We start from the raw sequence: 19277 nt of genomic DNA on the forward strand, positions 1-19277 counted from the left end.
GAACAGGCTCCAGCTGTTCATCTGCCTCAATGATTCTGAAGGCAGCTGATAACTGTAGGACAGCCCTGGCCCCCTCTCTGCCTCCGACACAGAGCCATCATCCGAGCCTTCCCCAGACTCCAGGACTGGCCCATCTTCCTCCCCAACCTCCTCACTGTCCGAATGTGCTGCCAGTTCTGCAAATTTTCTCCTTAGTTCTAAGTTGGTTCTCTCTTGGTTGAGTTTCCACCCATTGCTTGTTTTCTTGCCTTCAAGTGAATTGGAGAATAGGTTGACCCCTTCCTCTTTGTGGCAGCCCCTCAAATATGAAAGGAAGCAACGCTCCAGTTGACCATTTGCAAATTAAACCAATAAACGAGTTAACGTAATGGACAGTGTTTATTAGGAATACAGCCAAGAATGTTTTAAAAAAAAACCATAAACCAAATGTAAGGAAGAAAGCAACAGAGCTTTTACATAAAAGGCTGCTTCCAATAGTTTTCTTAATCAAATAGCCGCAGCTTAATTCTTATTCGGAAAACGCTGGAGTTCTCTTTCCGCATAGACATGGTTCAGTATGCAACGAGAAGATTAGAGGCAGGGGAGGGTTTCTGGCGACATTCCTGCCGGTTCGGTGCGCACGCAATTTTGGTGCTCTCTCTCTCTCACACACACAATTGTGCAGCTGCCTATTCTATTAGTTCTCCGCATGCGGAGAACATTTTAAAAGGTCAAAAAAAAAAGATGTCGCGACGAGTGGGGAAACAGTTCAGGGGCGTGGCGAGCATGCCGTCCACATTGGTTCGGAGACCCAGTCTCCGTTTCCACGACCGGTTCCACCAAACTGATGCGAACCGGTTAGGAACCCACCTCTGATTAGAAGGAAATCATAATATAACCTAATCCAGCCCTTCATCGTAACAGGCTGTGGAGAGGCACAATTTTTCCTTGATCCTTTCCCCAAGAACATTTTTTTAAAAATTTTCTTTTTTACCTATCGGCTGTTTTCATGATTAAGATTTAGGATAATTGCATGATAACTACGAGTAAGGGGGTCTATCCTGCAGAGGATGAATTTTTAGGGTTGGCATAATTTCAAAAGGCAGGCTGCATTATGTTGATTGGTTTCTGATCTGCGATCAGTCTTTGCTCTGATATTATTAGGGCGCTTTAATCTTCCGAAATGAAGCTTTTCTTTGCACTTGATTGGAGATAAAGATTAAGACAAACAATCCAAAGCATTTCAAGTTAAAAAGAAAGAAAGAAAGAAAGAAAAGATCTTCCAGTGCAATCTGAACAATCTAACAGTTTGCTGGAGGATTAAATTATAAACATGGAAGTCATATTTTGGAAAGAAATAAAGGATGATTGGACTTATTCAAGTGGCACTAGGGGTCGGGGTATTTTTTTGGCTCACTGAAACTTCAATTTACGCAGAACCGTCTTTTCAGGAAAGACAGTTACGTGGAAAGGAAGTGAGAATACGGAATGCATGCAGTAAGATCAACGTCAGGGAGAGGAATTTGTTCAATAAAAGACAATGGTGAATATATACAATCCGTCCCTTGAAATGGGCTCGAGGTTATAGCTTTACAAATAAATTAAAAGGAAGAGGGGGGGGAAAACAAACCAACGACAACATCTCAACATTTACAAATACCACAGCAAAACGCTTCCTTCAGTCTGTATGTGATTCGGTAGGTTAGTCTGGATCGAATATCAGTTCCTCCATCGAGTTACAAAGGTTGATCACATTGCATCGAAATGGAATCGGTGCGCTTCCTGCCTTTTCTCGCGATCATCCGCTTTCTGGAACAACGGCAACAATAAAATGATTATTTTAGGGGGAAAAAATAAATAAATATGTAGCACCCAATGCTGATGATCAGAACTGTAAAAACCACACAACAAACGATTACCCGAAAAGAGACTGCTGGAATAAGGGGGTGGGCTTCAAAAATGTTAGCAAGGGGTTCTCTGCCCAGTTGCTGGATGGGTACGGGCGTGGCCTAGTTGGCCTCCTGCACCATGACAGGAGGGGCGTTTTTCCCCTCCCTGGGCTCTAGAGGCTTCCCTTGAGCCTCTGGGAGGGTGAAAATGCCCTCCCCCCAGCCTCCAGTGGCCCTCTAGAGCAGTGTTTCTCAACCTTGGCGACTTTAAGTCCCGTGGACTTCAACTCCCAGAATCCCCCAGCCAGCTGCTGGCTGGGGGATTCTGGGAGTTGAAGTCCACGGGACTTAAAGTCGCCAAGGTTAAGAAACACTGCTTTAGAGGCTAGAAACGGCCCCGTTTCTGGATTCCCAAACTTCCGATAAGCTCATTTTTCACCCTCCCCGAGTTTCCATACGCGTCCTGCACTTACCTGCATTCAAAACGGGCCACGTTGGGACTCCTGAGAGGAGTGCGGTGGGTGGGGACAGTCAAGGGTGGGATTTGGGGGTTCCCTGAACTGTACAGAACCTTAGCTAGAGTTTCTCCCGAACCCCTGCGAACCCCCAGCAGCCCACCCCGGGCTTATCAATGCTTACTAAAACTCTTGATGGAGAGTAGTTTATTAGCCATCAGGCGGAAGAATCTAGGCAAAAGTGGTCGCCATGAATCTAAACTCTTTGGCGCAAGGCCGTTGCTGGTCCATCAAGCTTTTTGCTTTTGAGCCAATAAAATAAAAAGGAACACGTACAGGACAGAACATACATGCTGAATCTTGTGTGTGTGTGTGTGTGTGTGTTTGTAGCTTGAAAGCTTCCTGTTCCAGTTTTATTTTGAACAGGGTATCTCTCTCTTGTCCTATTCACAATGCCCACTTTTGACCTAATTACGTGTGTTGGTGAAGAGACAAGGTGGCTCAGGGGCTAAGACGCTGAGCTTGTCGATCAGAAAGGTCAGCAGTTTGGCAGTTCGAATCCCTAGTGCCACGTAATGGAGTGAGCTCCTGTTACTTGTCCCAGCTTCTGCCCACCTAGCAGTTCGAAAGCATGAAAATAATGCAAGTGGAAAAATAGGAACCATCTTTGATTTACCTTTGCCTTATGTGTTTTGGAAGAATTATCCTAATGGAACAATGCTATCAGTCTCATTAAAAGCCCTGAGAAAATACGCAATTCCCAAAAGGTGGCTACACTTTTTAAATAAACATAGACCTATTTCAGAGATTTGTTTTAAAAATGGTAATTATTTTGTCCTGCCTTTATTATTTTCACAGATAACTCAAGGTGGCGAAGAAACCTAACACTCTGCCCTCCTCCTGTTTTCCCCACAAGAACCACCCTATAAGTTCAGTTGGGCCGAGAGAGGATGATTGGCCCAAAGTCCCCCAGCTGGCTTTTCTGCCTAAGGCGGGACTAGAACTCACCATCTCCTGGTGATTGGCCCAAAGTCACCCAGCTGGCTTTTCTGCCTAAGGCGGGACTAGAACTCACCATCTCCTGGTGATTGGCCCAAAGTCACCCAGCGGGCTTACATGCCTAAGGGAGGACTAGAAATCACCATCTCCTGGTGATTGGCCCAAAATCATCCAGCTGGCTTTTCTGCCTAAGGCGGGACTAGAAATCACCTGGTGATTGGCCCAAAGTCACCCAGCTGGCTTTTCTGCCTAAGGCGGGACTAGAAATCACCATCTCCTGGTGATTGGCCCAAAGTCACCCAGCTGGCTTTTCTGCCTAAGGCGGGACTAGAACTCACCATCTCCTGGTGATTGGCCCAAAGTCACCCAGCGGGCTTACATGCCTAAGGCAGGACTAGAAATCACCATCTCCTGGTGATTGGCCCAAAATCATCCAGCTGGCTTTTCTGCCTAAGGCGGGACTAGAAATCACCTGGTGATTGGCCCAAAGTCACCCAGCTGGCTTTTCTGCCTAAGGCGGGACTAGAAATCACCATCTCCTGGTGATTGGCCCAAAGTCACCCAGCTGGCTTTTCTGCCTAAGGCGGGACTAGAAATCACCATCTCCTGGTGATTGGCCCAAAGTCACCCAGCTGGCTTTTTCTGCCTAAGGCGGGACTAGAACTCACCATCTCCTGGTGATTGGCCCAAAGTCACCCAGCGGGCTTACATGCCTAAGGCAGGACTAGAAATCACCATCTCCTGGTGATTGGCCCAAAATCATCCAGCTGGCTTTTCTGCCTAAGGCGGGACTAGAAATCACCTGGTGATTGGCCCAAAGTCACCCAGCTGGCTTTTCTGCCTAAGGCGGGACTAGAAATCACCATCTCCTGGTGATTGGCCCAAAGTCACCCAGCTGGCTTTTCTGCCTAAGGCGGGACTAGAAATCACCATCTCCTGGTGATTGGCCCAAAGTCACACAGCTGGCTTTTCTGCCTAAGGTGGGACTAGAAATCACCATCTCCTGGTGATTGGCCCAAAGTCACCCAGCTGGCTTTTCTGCCTAAGGTGGGACTAGAAATCACCATCTCCTGGTGATTGGCCCAAAGTCACCCAGCTGGCTTTTCTGCCTAAGGCGGGACTAGAAATCACCATCTCCTGGTGATTGGCCCAAAGTCACCCAGCTGGCTTTTTCTGCCTAAGGCGGGACTAGAACTCACCATCTCCTGGTGATTGGCCCAAAGTCACCCAGCGGGCTTACATGCCTAAGGCAGGACTAGAAATCACCATCTCCTGGTGATTGGCCCAAAATCATCCAGCTGGCTTTTCTGCCTAAGGCGGGACTAGAAATCACCTGGTGATTGGCCCAAAGTCACCCAGCTGGCTTTTCTGCCTAAGGCGGGACTAGCAATCACCATCTCCTGGTGATTGGCCCAAAGTCACCCAGCTGGCTTTTCTGCCTAAGGCGGGACTAGAAATCACCATCTCCTGGTGATTGGCCCAAAGTCACCCAGCTGGCTTTTCTGCCTAAGGCGGGACTAGAACTCACCATCTCCTGGTGATTGGCCCAAAGTCACCCAGCGGGCTTACATGCCTAAGGCAGGACTAGAAATCACCATCTCCTGGTGATTGGCCCAAAATCATCCAGCTGGCTTTTCTGCCTAAGGCGGGACTAGAAATCACCTGGTGATTGGCCCAAAGTCACCCAGCTGGCTTTTCTGCCTAAGGCGGGACTAGAAATCACCATCTCCTGGTGATTGGCCCAAAGTCACCCAGCTGGCTTTTCTGCCTAAGGCGGGACTAGAAATCACCATCTCCTGGTGATTGGCCCAAAGTCACCCAGCTGGCTTTTCTGCCTAAGGTGGGACTAGAAATCACCATCTCCTGGTGATTGGCCCAAAGTCACCCAGCTGGCTTTTCTGCCTAAGGCGGGACTAGAACTCACCATCTCCTGGTGATTGGCCCAAAGTCACCCAGCAGGCTTACATGCCTAAGCAGGACTAGAAATCACCATCTCCTGGTGATTGGCTCAAAATCATCCAGCTGGCTTTTCTGCCTAAGGCGGGACTAGAAATCACCTGGTGATTGGCCCAAAGTCACCCAGCTGGCTTACATGCCTAAGGCAGGACTAGAAATCACCATCTCCTGGTGATTGGCTCAAAATCATCCAGCTGGCTTTTCTGCCTAAGGCGGGACTAGAAATCACCTGGTGATTGGCCCAAAGTCACCCAGCAGGCTTACATGCCTAAGGCAGGACTAGAAATCACCATCTCCTGGTGATTGGCTCAAAATCATCCAGCTGGCTTTTCTGCCTAAGGCGGGACTAGAAATCACCTGGTGATTGGCCCAAAGTCACCCAGCTGGCTTACATGCCTAAGGCAGGACTAGAAATCACCATCTCCTGGTGATTGGCCCAAAGTCACTCAGCTGGCTTTTCTGCCTAAGGCGAGACTAGAAATCACCTGGTGATTGGCCCAAAGTCACCCAGCTGGCTTACATGCCTAAGGCGGGACTAGAAATCACCATCTCCTAGTGATTGGCTCAAAATCATCCAGCTGGCTTTTCTGCCTAAGGCAGGACTAGAAATCACCATCTCCTGGTGATTGGTCCAAGTCATCCAGCTGGCTTACATGCCTAAGGCAGGACTAGAACTCACCATCTCCCGGTGATTGGCCCAAAGTCACCCTGCCAGCTTTTATGTCTAAGGCAGGACTAGAACTCCCTGTCTCCTGCTTTCTAGCCTATTGCCTTCACCACCAGGCCAAACTGGCTCTCTCCATTAAACACAACTTTGTTATCAATTGTGCTCGTCCCCTGCTTGTTGATTTTCCACCCGGCGACTGCTAACTAGGAAGCGGAATCCCGGAACAGATCATCTTGAATCTGACCCAGCATGGCTCTGCCTTGTATCCATCGTCAAGGAGAAGTCAAAAGCAGACAAGGGGATGATGGTTCTGTCTGAAGGTGGCATGTGAGACATGCATCATTAGCATCTCACCCTTAATCTGACAAGGTGTTCTTGCTCCCTGTGGGTGAGCCAGGACTTCAGGTTGACGGGGCGGGGGGGGGGGCGCTCTGGATTTTTTTACTGTCAGCCCTTTTTACCCTTCAGGGAAAAGTGTGGCATTCAGGTGTTAATCACACTGCCGACTTCTTGGCAGGAACGTGCTCCTGCCACAAAGGCTCTGGCGGGACTCAGTCTATAAAAACAACCCCATGACATATTCCCTTCCACCCGTCCATTATCTCGGCTGAGAAATTCACGCTGCATAATGGTACGCGTATACCTTCCTGTCTGCCTTTCCTCTTCCCCGTTCTTAATTCTGAACCCGTTTTTATTTCTGTCTCACGGATGACATTTTGAAAAGGTCACTTCGGAACTTTTCGTCAATGCAGGGATCTAAACAAGCAGACCACACACACACACACGGCCTGCGTTTGTGGGCAGCCCGCCGGGTCGGGATTCGCTCGATAGAATCGTAACGGGTGCATCCGGTCCCACTTAAAAGGCAACCAACCACTGCATGGTATTTCGTGTAACCATCGGCAGTGAAAAGCAATAGCAATAGCAATAGGCAGTTAGACTTATATACCGCTTCATAGGGCTTTCAGCCCTCTCTAAGTGGTTTACAGAGTCAGCATATCGCCCTCACATCTGGGTCCTCATTTTACCTACCTCGGAAGGATGGAAGGCTGAGTCAACCCTGAGCCGGTGAGATTTGAACAGCCGAACTGCAGAACTGCAGTCAGCTGAGTAGCCTGCAGTGCTGCATTTAACCATTGCGCCACCTAGGTTCTTTTAGCAAAGGATTTTAAGGTCAGGGCTTGCTTTGCGAGCAAAATTATATTGCCAAAACCCAATTAAAAAACAAACAACAGAAATTTATTTATTTGCTTTGGGGTTCCGTACAGCAGCTTCTTGTCGGATAATGGAACAGAAGGCTAAAGTGACTCGCGAACAAAATCACTTGTTAAGTGACTGCTGTGGTCATTAAGGGAACATGAAGGGTCTTGAGTGAAACAATTGTTCATCATTACGGCCAGTTTTGCTGACAACGGGAAGTATGTGCTGGGTTAAAAGCAAAGGCATCGTAAAACATGGCCAGGTGATCACCAGACTCTGCAAAGGACTATAAAAGTGGGCTGGTTGCCAAGTGTCCAAATGCAATTATGTGGCTGTGTTGGGGAAGGGTCAGAACTTTGCAGCAGGGTCCATTTGCACCCTGTCTAGGGAGTCCACCCGCCCTCTGAACGGATTGCTAAGCAACAGGCGTAGTTTGAGGACTTCTGCATTGAAGGTGCATTGGGGAAGAAGTAGGAAATCTATGCCTTGGGTGAGCCTCAGTGGCGCAGTGGTTAGAGGTGCATACTGCAGGTTACTTCTGCTGACTGCCAGCTGCCTGTAATTTGGTAGTTTGAATCTCACCGATCTGCCAATCACCTCCACTAGACCGATTAGATCCCACAGATTAGGCCTCCTCCGAATTCCATCCACTGGCCAGTGCCGACTGGCGACTACCCGGAGGAGAGCCTTCTCTGTGGCTGCTCCGACCCTCTGGAACGAATCCCCGTGGAGATTCGAACCCTCACCACCCTCCAGGCCTTCCGCAAGCCTTAAAACCTGGCTGTTCCGACAGGCCTGGGCTAAAGAGCTATTGCCCCCGTCTCGAATGGTATGACTGTTGTGTGTTTTTAAATTATGTATTGTTATGTTTCGTCTTTTTTATTTTCTGTCTGTACCCCCCCTTCCCTGATTTGAATTGTGAGCCGCCCTGAGTCCCCTTCGGGGGAAAAGGGCAGCATATAATATAATCAAATCAAATCAATCAATCACCAGGCTGAAGGTTGACTCAGCCTTCCATCCTTCCGAGGTGGGTAAAATGAGGACCCAGATTGTTGGGTCCAAGAGACTGAGTCTGTAAACCACTTAGAGAGGGCTGCAAAGCACTGTAAAGCAGTATATACTGTAAGTCTAAGTGCTATTCTTATCTTCCTTCCTTCCTATTGCAGGCTAACTCTGCCCACTGCTATGAGTTTCAATTCTATCTGGCTCAATGTTGACTCAGCCTTCCATCCTTCCGAGGTGGGTAAAATGAGGACCCAGATTGTTGGGTCCAAGAGACTGAGTCCTGTAAACCACTTAGAGAGGGCTGCAAAGCACTGTAAAGCAGTATATACTGGAAGTCTAAGTGCTATTCTTATCTTCCTTCCTTCCTATTGCAGGCTAACTCTGCCCACTGCTATGAGTTCAATTCTATCTGGCTCAATGTTGACTCAGCCTTCCATCCTTCCAAGGTGGGTAAAATGAGGACCCAGATTGTTGGGTCCAAGAGACTGAGTCTGTAAACCACTTAGAGAGGGCTGCAAAGCACTGTAAATCAGTATATACTGGAAGTCTATTGGTGAAGACTTTAAACTAGGATAGCTAGCAGACAGGGTGTTTAGGAATATTTCTCTCTGAGGCGCCTCAATATCTAAGAGTTAGGATTTATGCGCCCTTTGGATTTTGGTAATCATGCAGGTTCCTAAGTGCTTCCTGGGGTGCCACAAATGGCCTTGAGAGAAAAGGCTTGGTGTGCTGAGAAACTCTAAATGACAGTGGGAAGGGGAAGAATTTGACCAGAAATTGGTAACGCAAGCCATCATTGATTTTACTTCTCTGCAGGAAATGCTTCTGGCATGTTGAAGGAACCGCACCACAGGAATTCTCATTTAGCCTTAATGGCGAAGCATACAGATGCTTTCTCTGCTGCATCCCATCTCTTGCAACACAGAGGAGGGGGGGGAAAATGGTCCATCCTAAATGTTATCACTTGAAGAGGCTGTCTATATAGAAGAGGCCTTGTGGGGGCATCGTATATATATATATATATTCAATGGCCAAATAGATTAATAGTGTATAAAGGCAGATATCTCTTTAATGGTTTTTACACTTTGCTGATGTTAGTGGTGTTTAATGAAAGCTAAGTGAGCAATATATTTTAAGTTCTGGAGATCGCAGTGTCTGTTTCTTCTTCTATAACAACAACTGGAATTCGTATTTTTAGGATGATTTGCAATACACACACACACACACACACACACACACACACACACACACACACTGTATATATGCCTTTAAGATAAACCACTGTTTAAAAGACAAACCTCTATGTACTGTATTTTGCTCCTGGTGTCGGCCTGCATTATATTCCTTTTAGAATTTTGGCCTGCCACACTTTCTCTTATTTCATTATGCTGTTTCTTTAAGTATAGTCAATGGGAGGGGGGATTAGAAAGGAGTAGGATTGTGGAATGTATTGTTTTTCATTCTTTGCTAGAAGCCAAGGTCATCCTTTGTTCTCCACACCAGTACACCTGACCGGAAGAAGCTGGGCATGGACGCCAGCGTGGAAGAAGGAGATTGGACCATGTTGATGGGCTGTGGGTGTGGGGACAAGATCATGAACTTTTAACTGGGTGGGATTCTGATGTAACTTCCAGAGTTGGGATCCCACAGCTATGTGCCAACATGCCTGCTTTATTAAATTGGAACTTTAAGCATAGTTTTTGCCTTCGATTCTGATTTGATTCTACAATCAAATCGGAACGCTGGCACCTGGGTTGTCTCAAAATAGTAGTCCACCTGTGCACACTCTGCCACTAAACTATATTAATTTGAACAATTTCTGTAGGGAAAACTTTGCTGTTGAAACTCGGGCTTGGAAGACGCTAAAAACAAAGCCGCCTTCCTCCTATAAGTCAGTTTTCCTCCTTTCCGGGATATTTCATGCTATTCCAAGTTTCCATACCCTTCTTCAAACCAGGCACTTCCTTCCGGCTAAATAGAGTGCTATTATTTTTCTGTTTCTTTAGAAACATCCCAGCAGCCAATTGATGGATTATAATGTTCCGTTTGGAATTTAGGGGTGGAAGAGCAAAAGAACAACTGTGCTGACATTGATTGGCGTAGACTGTCGGGTGTTGTCTCAAGGACTGAATGGCATTATTGCTTTGTACGCCCTTCCTGTTCCTGGTGCTAACATGGCACAAGGATTGGCCAGTTCTATCTCAGCTAATTTGCAAGCAAAACCTTCAGAAACACTTAACTAGGTTGTTGTTGTGAAGTTGTGTCCGACCCATCGCAACCCCATGGACAACATTCCTCCAGGCCTTCCTGTCCTCTACCATCCTCTGGAGTCCAGTGAAGCTCACGCTGACTGCTTCGGTGACTCCATCCAAACACCTCATTCTCTGTCGTCCCCTTCTTCTTTTGCCCTCAATCGCTCCCAGCATGAGGCTCTTCTCCAGGGAGTCCTTCCTTCTCATTAGGTGGCCAAAGTCTTTGAGTTCCTCTTCAGGATCTGGCCTTCTAAAGAGCAGTCAGGGTTGATCTCCTCTAGGACTGACCGTTGGATCACCTTGCAATCCAAGGGACTCGCAGGAGTCTTCTCCAGCACCAGAGTTCAAGGAGGCCTCCATTCTTTGGCGCTCAGCCTTCCTCATGGTCCAACATTCACAGCCATCCATTGCAACTGGGAAAACCCTAGCCTTGACTAGATGCACTTTGTTAGCAGGGTGATGTCTCTGCTTTTTAGTATGCTGTCTAGATTTGCCATAGCTTTCCTCCCCAGGAGCAAGTAACTAGGTTATTTTATGTCATAAAGGATAACAACAAGCCATTGCAAGCCTCAAAAAAAAAAAAAAAAAGTAATAATTTCTACAGGTATAATTATGGCTTGCCCAGCCGGCAATACTTAACTGTCTCTCCCCGCCGTTGAATGGTTAGCTATGAATAGAAAGCCCTACGAGAAATGAGGACAGACGTGTTTCTTTTGTGGCATTGAAAAGGAAGCTTTTTAAGTAACTTCTGGGAATCGATGCGTTTCAATAGAGTAAAATAGCAGCTTTGCCCATGGATGGTAAAATATCTCTGTTTTTGAAGCTTGTCAATAAGGAAGCCAGCAAGGGTGTTTAATTCAGAGGGAAGAACGCTTTCTATTGCAGCCGAGCTGAACAAGGGGGAGAAAAAGCCCGATTTAAATTTCATTCATTGCTAGAGCCGCATTGTCCTGGGAGCTTTTCAAGACAAAACACCCCCCCCCCCCCCAAAACGGGCAGAGGTTACCCAAATGTTTCCAGCTCAACAAACTTCTAAAAGGCAATTTTAAATGCTGCCCTTTAACCTCCCTGGGACCTTGCAGAGCAAATTGGGAGAGCAGAAGGCGCTTGTTCTTTCTAATCTTGGCAATGGTTACCGTTCCAACATCGTCCCTAATTAATGGGAGAAAAGAAGGGAGGAAGGAGGATAGAAAGAAGGAGGGAGGGAGGGAGGGCAGGGAGAGAGAAAAGGAGAAAAGGGGGTAAGCAGCATGGAAGGGAGATAGAAAGAAGGAGGAAGGGAAGATAGAGAGAAAAGAAAGAAAGGAGGGAAAGAAAGAAAGAAGGGCAAAAGGAGGGAGGGAGGAAGATAGAAGGAAAGGAAGGAGGGAAGAGAGAGAAAAGAAGAAAGGGGGAGAGGAAGGGAAGGAAGGAAAGAAAGAAGAGAGGGAGGGAGGAAGACAGAAAGAAGGGAGAGAGGGAAGATAGAGAGAAAAGGAGAAAGGAAGGAAGGAAGAGAGGAAGGGAGGAAGGAGGATAAGAGAAGGAAGTGAAGGAGGGAAGATAGAGAGAAAAGAAGAAAGGGAGGTAGGCAGGTAGGAAGGAAATTAAGGAGGAAAATGCGGTGGCTTAAAAAAACTCAAAAAAAAAACCTGGTATAAAAAAAATGAGGATTTAAGGAGAAAGAGGGTGTCTTAAGTCTCCCTAAGGCTTAATATTTACTTTAGACCTTAAAAATACTTGGAACTTCTAAAAAGAAATATCAGTTAGTTTTTCCACAAGGGTGTGTACTGTCTTAAGGGGTATACCTTGATTAATGGCACCAATGTCATTCCTTACATTCCCATTAAGAAGCGGAAAATAGTTGCTCTGTTCACAGCATGATTTGACTTCTAAAGGCTGATAACCATGTGGTTTTTATTGGGGGTTTGGCTTCCTGCAATGGGTAGGTTCTAGTTACTGCATTTTTGACTGCCTTGGCTTACAATTCTTGCACAGAGGCGCACAATCTAAGCCTTCGGGGCCATCCCCAGTCTCGGTCACCACCAACCTCTGTTACGGAAAAGTGACCAGAAAGAGGAAAATGATTTAAATACATAGTTGGGGAATAAACCTATGAACTATTTAAATAACAGATACATGTAAAGGAAAGGGAAAGAATTGTAGCTTCGGCCCTGAGCAGCGATCCAGTAATTTTTTGGAATGTGTCCTTTACAGGCAGGTCCAGGTAAAGGCTGAGTGCACCCCATTATCCTGAAAAAAGATTGTGCAGCCCTGCGTTGGTAAGTTGCATGATTCCGGCTGAGAAAAATTGTGGCGTTGTGCAATGGGAAAGCTCTGTTATAATTTAAAGACCAGCTTTGAAGTTTAATTTCAAAATCCATCTCAATTTCATTTAAAAATTGAAAAGAGCCGTGGTGGCGCAGTGGTTAGAATGCAGGATTGCCAACTGACTCTGCCCGTTGCCGGCAGTTTGATTTTGACAGCTCGAGGTCGACTCAGGCTTCTGAGGTGGGTAAAATGAGGACGCAGACTGTTGAGGGAACCATATGTTGACATTGTAAACCATCCAGAGAGTGCAGTAAAGCACCATGAGATGGGATATAAGTCCTAAGTCAGGAGAGAGATTCAGCCGTTTTGCAATGGTTCGGGCGAACCGGTTTGTTAATTTTGCTTCTGCTTCGTCGAACTGGTTGTTGCAAGGACTGGCTGGCCCCGCCCAACACACTCCCCCCCCATAGGAGTTCTCCACATGGCCTGTTCATCATGCCAGTTAAGTGGAGGGCCCGCATGGAGGCTCTGGGAAGGTGGGAAAACAGGCCTTCTGGAAGTCCAGAAATGGGCCTGTTCCGGCCCCCGAGGGGCCTCTGGAGCCCTGGGGCTCCCATTTTTGCCCTCCTGGAGGCTTGGAAAAAGCTTCCGGAGTCTGGGGAGGGTGACAAATGGGCCTACTGGAAGTACTGGGAAGTCCAAAAACGGACCTGTTTCCAGCCTCTGGAGCCTGGGGGGGAGGTCGTTTTCACCCCTCCGGGAAGCTCGAGAAAAGCCTCCGGAGGCTTGGGAGGGTGAAATGCTACTCCCCGCCATGGTGCAGGAGTATGAGTAGGCCACGCCCACCATAGCCACACCCACCCAGCAACCGGCAGAGAACTGGTTGCTAACATTTTTCAAATCCCACCCCTGGTCTAAGGACTATTGCTATTCTTTCTACTTTCATCTCTCAGCGTGATACAGAGCTCTTTCTAAAAGTGATCAACGGGTTCAGTTAGAAAAATATTGACCAGCTTACCTTCTCTTGCCAGTGCAGGATGCCAATGATGGCTAAAATGAAGACACAGACTCCAATTAAGGCAATTGCTGTCAGCAGTACAATGTTACTCGGGGTCAGGTACAGCTTAGCGCTCCAGCTGTTGGGGGAGAGGGGAGAGAGAAGACTCCAGATAATCAATGGTCCCGTGGACGGCCATGAAGAGAAGTTCTTCCGCGGGGGATGTCATGTCAGAGTCAGGTTTTAACTTGTATTTTGAAGCTGCTGACTCACTGCCAAATTCACGTGTGGCAAACAGAACAAATAGAGAAAATGAAGAAAACTAACTGGGTGGCAGGAAATAAGCCAATTTTCTAAGATTGAGTAATAACAACTGGTGGGATGGCAAATATAGACACAGTTATAGAGAAATGAAGAATAGAATAGAATAGAATAGAATAGACCAAGAACAGAACAGAACAGAAAAGAACAATAGGAATGGAATGGAAGGGAATAGATAGAGATGAACAGAACATTACAGAAAAATATGGATGAAATGGAATGGAAGGCAATAGAATAGAATAGAACAGAACAGAAAAATATGGAATGAAAATGGAATGGAAGGCAATAGAATAGAATAGACAGAACAACGAAATATGGAATGAAATGGAATTGAAGGCAATAGAATAGAATAGAACAGAACAGTACAGAAAATATGGAATGAAATGGAATTGAAGCAATAGAATAGAATAGAACAGAACAGAACAGAAATATGGAATGAAATGGAATGGAAGGCAATAGAATAGAACAGAACAGAACAGAACAGAAAATATGGAATGAAATGGAATGGAAGGCAATAGAATAGAACAAACAGACCAGAAAATATGGAATGAAATGGAATGGAAGGCAATAGAATAGAATAGAACAAACAGAATAGAAAATATGGAATGAAATGGAGTGGAAGGCAATAGAATAGAATAGAATGGAATGGAATGGAATAGAATAGAACAAAAATATGGAATGGAATTGAAGGCAAAAGAATAGAATAGAATAGAAACTATGGAATTGGAATGGATGGGAATAGAATAGAACAGAAATATGCAATGGAATGGAAAGCAATAGAATAGAATAGAAAAGGAAATATGGAATGGAATGGATGGGAATAGAATAGAATAGAATTCTTTATTGGCCAATGTGATTGGACCACACAAGGATTTGTTTTCGGTAACGTAAGCTCTCAGTATACAATAAAAGCTATCAGTCATAAATCATGATCATACTCAACATAAAAAATAAATTCACAGATCAACAGATTCAACTCTTAGGGATAGTCATAGAATTAGTAAATTAGCAATTAACATAAACCATACTAGAAAACTAAATAAAACATATAAATCGTAAAGACACACAAGCAACAAAGTTATAGTCATAACTAGGAAAGGAGATAGGTAATAGGAAAGATGAGAATAATAATATTAATACAGTTTAACTAAACATGGTAGTTTGACAGTATTGTGGGAATTAGTTGTTTAGGCAGAGTGATGGCATTGGGGGGGGGACTGTCCCTCGTGTCTAGTTGAAAATCTTTGAGACTTTGGAATTCAACACCTGGCCGCGTAACAGGCCAGATTTAACAACTATCGATTAAAAAGGCCAAAAAACAAAACAAAGTTGGATAGTGGATGTTGTAGTATCGAGCCAAGGTGGCGCAGTGGTTAAATGCAGCACTGCAGGCTACTGCTAGATCAGCAGGTCAGCGGTTTCAAATCTCACCGGCTCAGGGTTGACTCAGCCTTCCATCCTTCCGAGGTGGGTAAAATGAGGACCCAGATTGTTGGGGGCAATATGCTGACTCTCTGTAAACCGCTTAGAGAGGCCTGAAAGGCCTATGAAGCGGTATATAAGTCTACTGCTATTGCTATTGCTATTGCTATAGTACCTGGAGACAGTGTTAACAGAAGAAAAAGGACTGGGGAGATCATAACATATAAAAACCTGAAAATAGAACGGCTTGTGGTAGAGGGGAAGAAAAAAAAAGAGGAAAGATAGTACTAATAGCGATAGGCGCCTTGGGTGCAATTCCCAAACATCTGGAGCACCATTTGAACACCACTGGCACTGACAATCGCCATCAATCAAATCAAAAGGCAACTTGACTTGGAGCAGCTTCCATCCTGCAACGAGACTTTCGATCCCATCAAACAACAACATCTGGATACCTCAGGTTCTTGGGAAGGACTCGCTAGGAGGATAAAAACGCCAAACCCAGTCTATAAACATCTGGCTAATTGTGCCATGAACCATAATGATAATAATAATAATTCTAAACGTCTAACCGATTATGGGAAAGGGAGGCGTATTTGGGAAATTAGCAGGCTTTATGATACGAAGGGATTATATAACAAGGAACGTTTCTCTCTCTTTTTAAATTTTCTTCATAGACTTCATAATGTTTCTTTCAGAGGTTCAGCAGGCAAGTTTTGGTTGTAAAGATGGTTAGTGCTTCCCTTCAGCCGCAGAAGTTAACTTTCGGGTAAATGCCAACATAGGTAGTCTCAACTTATGACCGCAATAGAGCCCCCACATTTCCATTGCTAAGCGAGACAGCAGTTAAGTACATTTTACGACCTTTCTTGCCACAGTTGTTAAGTGAATCACGGGAAATGTTAGGGGAGTAGCACGGTCGCTGAGTCATCGACTTTGGTTGTCAGAAGGTCGCAAAAAGGGATCATGTAACACACACCCCCCCCGGGACATGCAACCGTCATAAATATGAACCGGATGCCGTCCATCATTCCATCATGTGACCGTGGGGGATGCTGCGAGGGTGAAAGTGTGAAAATGGTCGTACATCACTTTTTTCAGTTGCCATTGTAACTTCAGTCACTGAATGAATTGTTGTAAGTTGAGGACTACCTGTATGCCTTAATTCATATCACTGAGAGGCATAAGAAGTTGGCCGTTTCTCTCTCAATTCAGGCTCAAAGAGTGAACTAAGTTTAGAATCTACCTGTAATTATTTATGAATGGCAAGGAGAGGAGGAGGAGGAGGAAGAGGAGGAGGAAGAGGGGGAAGAGGAGGAAGCAGCCTTGTGGGGTCCTTGCTGCTCCCTGAGACTGGTTGCCCCTTCTTTGCAGACATTTCATTACCCACTAGGGAACAACATCAGTGCTAGAAGGGAGTGGGGCAGGTGGCATTCAGCAGGTTCTGACGAGTTCTGGAGAACCGATAGCGGAATTTTGCGTAGTTCGGAGAACCGGTAAATACCACCTCTGGCGGCCATGCCCTCATATATTCTCTGCCGAGTCTGGAGGAAATGGGGATTTTGCAGTATCCTTCTCCTGTCATGCCACCAAGCCACGCCCACAGAACCGGTAGTAAAATTTTTGGAATCCCTCCACTGGAGCGTGGGGGAAGAGGAGGAGGAGGGGGAAAAAAGCAAAGGTGGCCCTGTATTTCATTGCTTGGCAAATGGCTGCATAGATTATTGGAAGTTCATAAATAGTATGTCAATATTCAGCAGCAAAGGGGGCATTTAGTCACTCATGTATCATAGTGCGCTTTTTCCGAACGAAAGCCGTTTGATATCGATTCCACTTAAACGGACTTAATGCGTTTCAGCAAAATGAAATCTCCAAATGCCCAATTCACGGAGAGCGATTCCAGCTCCGATTACTTCTCCAATTCTCTCTCGTTTCAAAGCCTCTATTCTTTCTCTTGCTTTTCTTTTCTTTTAAAATAAAAATAAAAATTAAGGAGATGATGCCTCCTGAATCGGAATAATCAATGTGCTTCTTCTAACCACCCTGAGCTTCCCTAAACCTCTAGGGGGATTTATTTATTTATTAAATTAACCGACAGGTAGTCCTCGACTTGTGACCTAGCTGAGGCCGGAATTAGGGCTGTAGCATACTGGATGGGGAATTCTGAACGTCAAAGTCCAGAGTCCTTAAAAGCTGAAAACATTAGGTTATAAAGATTGAACGAGTAACTTTGGGAAAGCCGAAACTGGTTATTTTACAAATCATTTCCAAAAAAGGACCAACGGAGGATTATAAAGACATGCTTAATTAAGAAATGTATGCACCTGTGATGGAAAACCTATGGCATGCGTGCCACAGGTGGCATGTAGAGCCCTCTTGGGTCCTTGCCGCACATGTGCAAGGTGCATCCGTGTGTGTGTGCATGGGAGCTGGTGCATGCACGGGGCTTGTGTTTATGTGGGGGTTGCTCATGCATGTGTGGGGTGGGGCGCGCCGCACATGGGTTGCGGGTGCATGGGGGGGTGCCCCGCGCATCGCATTCGGCACTTGGCGACAAAAAGTTTAGCCGTCACTGGTACAGGCAGTCTTTGACTTACGACCACAATTGAGTCTGACATTTCTGCTGCTGAGCGAGACATTGGTTGGTTGAGTTTGCTCCCGTTTTACGACCTTTCTTGCCAGTGTCGTTAAGTGAATCACCGCATGCAATTCATAAGTTAGCCACCGGTTGTTCAGCGAATCTGGCTTGCCCATGGCTTGGCTTGTCAGGAAGTCACAAAAAAGGGGATTGCGTGATTGGGACGTAGCAGCAGTCGTAAGTATGAGACAGTTGCCAAGCATCTGAATTTTGATCCCCTGATCGTGGTTGCAACTATGAAAAATGGTCATAAGTCACCTTTTTCAGTGCTGTCGTAACTTTGACTAGTCACTAAATGAACTGTTGTAAGTCGGGGACTACTTGTATCTGCCAAAAATAACCTCTGTTTCCTCAATGTCTTCTGTATTTCTAGAAATATTATCTAGGCAGCCTCCCTTTTCTCAACCAACTGTCCTATGATTACATTAAAACAAACACTCGCTGTTTTCCCCCCAAGTTCCAAAGATTAATAAAATCATAGTCTTTTTTTTTATTAACAAGAATGGTTTTGTTTTAAGGTTATAATAAAGATTTATCAACTGTTGAGGTCAGCCTCTATGATCAATAAATCTTAAACAGACCCGAAAATTGAAATCAATGTGGTCTTTTTAACATACATAAATCTGGAATGGCAGTTCCTTCAGTTAACGCCAGGAGTAAATAACAGAGTAATGATTAAAATTCATTCTTTGACACCTGAATACTTATGTTCATTTCAAAGAAGGAGGGTATCACAACTCGAGGCGTTTTTTGTTGAACTGAGATCTTATTACAAGAACTTCAAGATGCTTTATCATGTCTTGAGTCATCCAGGCTTAAATTAGATTTCCTAAGTGATCCGAATTCCTTGGAATATTTGCACGTCTTATTTCCATTGTTCAAAATCCCGGAGTGCCTTTTGTTACTTTTACATGAGCATATCAATTTTCCTGCCCACGTGTACAGTTCTAGAAAGGCATGTATAATATGCGTCAGGGTACTTCACAGTATGAATAGGTTGTATTTACTCCATTGTATCTGTCAGGCATTTTGGTGGTCAACCAAAATGTGTCTAGTCAAGGCGATGGTTTCCCAATGGATGCAATGGATGGCTGTGAAAGTTGGACCATAAGGAAGGCTGAGAGCCAAAGAATGGAGGCCTTTGAACTCTGGTGCTGGAGAAGACTCCTGCAAGTCCCTTGGATTGCAAGGTGATCCAACCGGTCACCTAGAGGAGATCAACCCTGACTGCTCTTTAGAAGGACAGA

General features: G+C 45.5%; 1 protein-coding gene across 1 annotated transcript in view; it reads right to left on the bottom strand.

Annotated features, from left to right (window-relative positions):
• Window positions 1-359: 359 nt before the first annotated feature.
• ITFG1 (integrin alpha FG-GAP repeat containing 1) overlaps window positions 360-19277 on the bottom strand; it is a 112653-nt gene continuing 93735 nt past the window's right edge. Inside the window, 2 exon segments of the mRNA XM_032230844.1 lie at window positions 360-1788; window positions 13671-13788. Coding sequence (XP_032086735.1) covers window positions 1729-1788; window positions 13671-13788 — 178 coding nt within the window. The 3' untranslated portion in view covers window positions 360-1728.

Source organism: Thamnophis elegans, chromosome 14, assembly GCF_009769535.1.
Source record: "Thamnophis elegans isolate rThaEle1 chromosome 14, rThaEle1.pri, whole genome shotgun sequence".
Taxonomy (NCBI): Eukaryota; Metazoa; Chordata; class Lepidosauria; order Squamata; family Colubridae; genus Thamnophis; species Thamnophis elegans.